The 5,000-nt window shown below is 41.9% G+C and overlaps 1 protein-coding gene across 2 annotated transcripts in view; it reads left to right on the top strand.

Moving 5' to 3' along the window:
- Positions 1-2,677, top strand: part of eif3k (eukaryotic translation initiation factor 3, subunit K) — a 7,590-nt gene extending 4,913 nt beyond the window's left edge. For both annotated transcript variants that reach the window (XM_036555925.1, XM_036555926.1), the window contains exons 6-8: positions 214-291; positions 835-960; positions 2,453-2,677. In XM_036555925.1, the coding sequence (XP_036411818.1) occupies positions 214-291; positions 835-960; positions 2,453-2,484 (236 nt within the window). In that variant the 3' untranslated portion in view covers positions 2,485-2,677. The remainder of the gene's footprint in view (positions 1-213; positions 292-834; positions 961-2,452) is intronic.
- The last annotated feature ends 2,323 nt before the right edge of the window (positions 2,678-5,000 follow it).

The raw sequence follows: 5,000 nt of genomic DNA on the forward strand, positions 1-5,000 counted from the left end.
ATGATCCAAAAACTGTGAAACAGCGCAAAACAGATTAGTCATTTTATACAGTAACATCAGATCTTTTATTATTATGGATTATACATTAGAGAGCATTAATGTCACTGTGTTTTATAGACTTTATATAGTGAACGCTTTGTTGATTTGTTTGTTCTGTGGTGTTGATATTTGTTCTGTTGATGTTTGTTGATTTTTAATTTGTGGTGTTTGTAGTTATTTGCCACGTTGTTGGAATCACCTACCAGACCATCGAGCACCGTCTGCTGGCCGAGATGTTGGGAGACCCTCTGGGTGAGATTTACACACATACATACTGCACTATATATCGCTTATTGTTCATAATCCTGATATTGATGTCTACAGTACTGATATCGCAAAAGACTGCAATATGCAAATGGGTCTGCATCCCATCACAGTGTGCTGTGAGCATCCCGACCAATCACAGCTTCAGATTAGTGTCTGTGGGTGTTTTGAAAAATCATATTCGTTTGATCCAACAAAAGGAGATTATTTTGGACAAAGCAGTGATGATGCAGGACACACTTTAAAGGGCTCATATGAAGCAAAAACAAACTTTCTCACATTTTTTTAAATAAGAGTTTGATGTAGTATGTAAACACTGTACTGTTTATCCTACAGTATTTTAGCCCCGCCCATTCAGCCTACAGCAGTTTAGCCCCGCCCATTCAGCCTACAGCAGTTTAGCCCTGCCCATTCAGCTACAGCAGTACAGTAAACTTACTGAGTCAGTGTCTCTCTCTCTCTCTCTCTTCTCTCTCTCTCTCTCTCTCTCTCTCTCTCTCGCTCTCTTTTTCTCTCTCGCTCTCTCTGCAGACACGCAGGTGAAGGTGTGGATGAATAAGTACGGCTGGGTGGAGAATGAAGAAGGTCAGATCTTCATCTATAATCAGGAGGAGAGCATCAAACCCAAGAACATAGTGGAGAAGATCGACTTTGAGAGTAAGTGCTTTTATTCATTTTTTTATTCATTCATTCAGTTTACATGAATCGGACCTAATTGCGTTCTTGTGAAGTGTACTGACGATAGATCAGTGGTCCACACAGATGTAAACTATATGGCCAGAAGTTTCCATCACACCTGAATGAGCTTGTTGGACGTCCCATTCCAAAACCATGGGCATTAATATGGAGCTGGTCCCCCTTTGCAGCTCTAACAGCTTCCACTCTTCTGTGAAGCTTCCTAGAAGATTTTGGAGAGAGTCTGTGGGAATTTGAGTCCATTCAGTCAAAAGCCGACGCTTGGCATTGCGCATAGTGATCTTAGGCTTTTGTGCAGCTGCTCAGCCATGGAGACCCATTTCATGAAGCTCTTGACGCTCAGTTCTTTTGCCGATGTTGCTTCCAGAGGCAGTTTGGAACAGTTTGTAGTGATTCAACAGAGGACAGACACTGTGCGCTTCAGCACTCTGTGAGTTTGAGTGGTCGACCACTTCATGGCTGAGCTGTTGGTGCTCCATTTCACAATAACAGCACTTGCAGTTGTCTGGGGCAGATCTAGCAGCACAGACATCTCACAAACTGACCTGTGGCAGAGGTGGCTCCTATGACAGAGCCATGTTTAAAGTCACTGAGCTCCTCAGTGCGACCCTCTACTGCCAGTGTTTGTCTATGGAAACTGCAAGACTGTTTGCCTAATTTTATCCACCTGTTAGTAATGAGTGTGGCTGAAACACCTGAACTCAATAATTAGGAGGGGCGTCCACATACTTTTGGCCATATAGTGAATATGCAATATAACATGATTGCTGTGTCTGCAGAATTGAATGTTTTAAAATAAAAACAAGTTATAGAACCAAAAACTTTCAGGTTCTCTCTAAAATAAAGTAAATTCTGCTGACAGGACGCTTCAAACACTCAGGGTGAGTTTCCTAAACCCATCCGTCAGTGAAAGTCTCGTGTAAAGGCTGCAGTAAAAGCAGCTTGAACAGAAATATAAAAGTAGCACCTCAAAAATCTGCTTAAGTACTGAGAACCTGATAGAACCACAGAAGAACTTCTTAGAACATCCCACATCTGTCAGCACAGGAGTTATGAGGCTCAAACTGGCTTATTATTTGAAATGCAGCTCCTACATTCAAACGCCTTAAATGGTGCCTGAGGTGCTGAATGTAGCAGCTGAACCTTTTAAGGTGGAACGAAAAATCCTGAGACGAAGCTGAAGAACAGGAAGTAAATGCCATTAAAACAGAACTGAGGAAAAGTAGATTATTTTACTCACTGATGTTTTTCAGCAGCTGTAAAACTATTTGACTGAACAGTTAATGATTTGTAAACTTACTGCTGGCGAGTTTATTAGCCCCAATAAAGATCTGTATAAATGTATTTCACTGTTCCTGCTGGTCAGAGTTCACCGTACTGGGTGGACAAACATAGTTTGGATGCAGGAGGTCATCAGATTAAACATTTATTTGCTCCTTTCTTTTCTCTCCAGGTGTGTCCAGCATCATGGCGACATCACAGTGAAGCTCCACATCCATCAACACACACAGACACACCTGTAAACTGAGCTGAGACTGGACTCGACCGGACACCAACGCCACTCTGAGGACTTTTATACCCCACAGAGCTTTTATTACACAAAGCCCTGTACGCGACTCTACGACTGCTCTAACTGACGCGCACTGTCAGAATAAACCCACTTTTCATGTAAAACAGAGTCTCAGTGATCCTGATTCGTTAATACAGTTAACATTCACATCCACAGTTCAGTTCAATATGATCTCATACAGCAAAATAGGGAGTGTCTGTAAACACCACGCTAATCTTAACGTTACCATCTTTATATGTTTACATTTTCACTTTATTACAGTGGTCAATGTTATAAATGTACAGTGTCAGAGACTTTAGAAGAGCTCGGTGGAGTTTAGACGGAGCCACTGGGACGATTTCGGCCCATCTGAAATAAGAACATGGAGTTTTTAGCTCTTTAAACTTTACTGGGAATAAACTGGAGACGGACTTCACAGTTCAGGACGTTTCACTCTTTCGTCTTTGATCTGTTGGTCATAGCAGCCTCGGCACTACTGTGACCTTAGAGTTATAGTACACAGAAAAAGGTCGACTGACCGCAAAACGATCCAGTGACCAAATAACTATCAGAAATCAACTCAAAATGTGGTTCATAGACCAAATAATGGCCAGATATTTGCATACGAATGGTTTACTGACCCAATTACAATCCAGTGGGTGGAGATTCAAAGGAGATTCCTCTCACTGAGGGGTTTAACATGTTCGTTTGGGTTTGGTCAGTAATGAGCAGCAGAGATCAGTTCAGGCCAAACTTCAGTATTTTCTCCTGAAAGTTCAGGATTGATTGAATCATTCATTCAGAATCTAAAGTGACTCCAGAAGCTTCATTTCTCTGAAGAAGCTGAAGCTTTAGCTGAAGTCAGAAACGCTCGACTTGTTTCCTTTACACTCGCTCACTCGCTCACTCTCTCACTCGCGCACTCGCTCACTCTCTCACTCACTCGCTCATGATGGTAAGACTGAATGAACTTGTCAGTTAGCAGTATGCAAATTACACATTTGCATAAATAAATTGTAGAATTTGTGTTTCTTCAGACATTTTCTTACATCAAACAGGTTTTACAGCAGAATCTGCCGTGAGAAAACAGCAGCTCAGAAACTGAGAAAGCAGTCAGTAAAGATTTTCACTGCACGGTTACAGGCTTCTGAATTTAAAGCGATAGTTCAGCTAAGCAATCTAAAATCAGTCTGAATGTCACTAAAACTCGTAATTCCCACTCGGAATGTCAGAATTTCTCAAGAGGTCTGAGTTGCTAACCCATGATGTCATTGACATGGCAGCACCCATTAAAGGTGCAGTGTGTGAGATTTAGGTGGATCTATATTCTCTCAGAAAATGAATATAGTAAAAAAACCATGTTCTCATCAGTGTTTAATCACCTGTAACTATGAATTGTGCTCTCGTTATCTTATAATGACCCTTCATTATAGGGAGCGGCTCCTCTTCGACAGAGGCCGCCATGTTGCGCCATCATGTTTCTACAGTAGCCCAGAACAGACAAACCAATCTCTGACTCCAGAGGGCAGCTTTCACGATTTGACGCTGAAGTGTCAGTGTGAATTTGGTGGCGCTGTAGCTCCGGTTGGAAGACGTAGAGAGAAGAAGAATCAGTGGAGCTGCTGACTGTTTAGTGCTGTGAGGAGTTTGAGAACCCAAATTTTGACCAATGGAGGATCAAACTTATTATTTAACACAAGATAAAAGCGAGAGAGGGTGAATCGTCACCGCCAGAGAAGAGAAAACATGAAGAAGTGAAACGAAATCAGGACAGACGACGGCAGAAAACCTGACAGCCACCGCAGGTTCTACTACACACTTGGAAAGGGAGGGGTGAGGGAGCAGGTTGCAGTCTACAACTTCACCACTAGATGCCACTAAATCTCATACACTGCACCTTCAAACCCACTATAGTTTTGATCAAACTGCATGTTTTCTCGTCCCTCAGTGCTGAATTACTGGTGAATTGTTCCATATTTCAAATAAACTTCATGAACGTATTTTTACTGACAATGCTCGCATGAATATCACAGATGAAACGATTTTTAATTCTTAATTTGCTATGATATCCCAGGGGTTGCTAGGGTACTGCTAGGTGGTTGCTGTGGCTAGTTGGTTGCTATGGTATCCCTGATGGCTAATAGTGTGTTCCTAACGGACTTATATCATCATGATGTAAGCTGACTCAGAACCCACTGAATGATTAAAGGGTTCTTTGCATCAGGAAAAGGTTCTTCAGATTGATGGAGGTTGTAACAATAGAAGAACCCTTTTCAGAAAGGTTCTATATAGAACCATTTTCTTTACCGAAGAACCCTTGAAGAGCCATCTTTTTTAAGAATGGGGGAAAAATGTCATTTTATGATAATTGTGTGAAAACAGTACGTCTGATTAAAAAGCTGCACTCGAGCGCATCGTTCCCGAGATCAGTCTCTCCTGCGGGACAGGCAGT

This window comes from Colossoma macropomum, unplaced genomic scaffold, assembly GCF_904425465.1.
Source record: "Colossoma macropomum unplaced genomic scaffold, Colossoma_macropomum, whole genome shotgun sequence".
Lineage (NCBI taxonomy): Eukaryota > Metazoa > Chordata > Actinopteri > Characiformes > Serrasalmidae > Colossoma > Colossoma macropomum.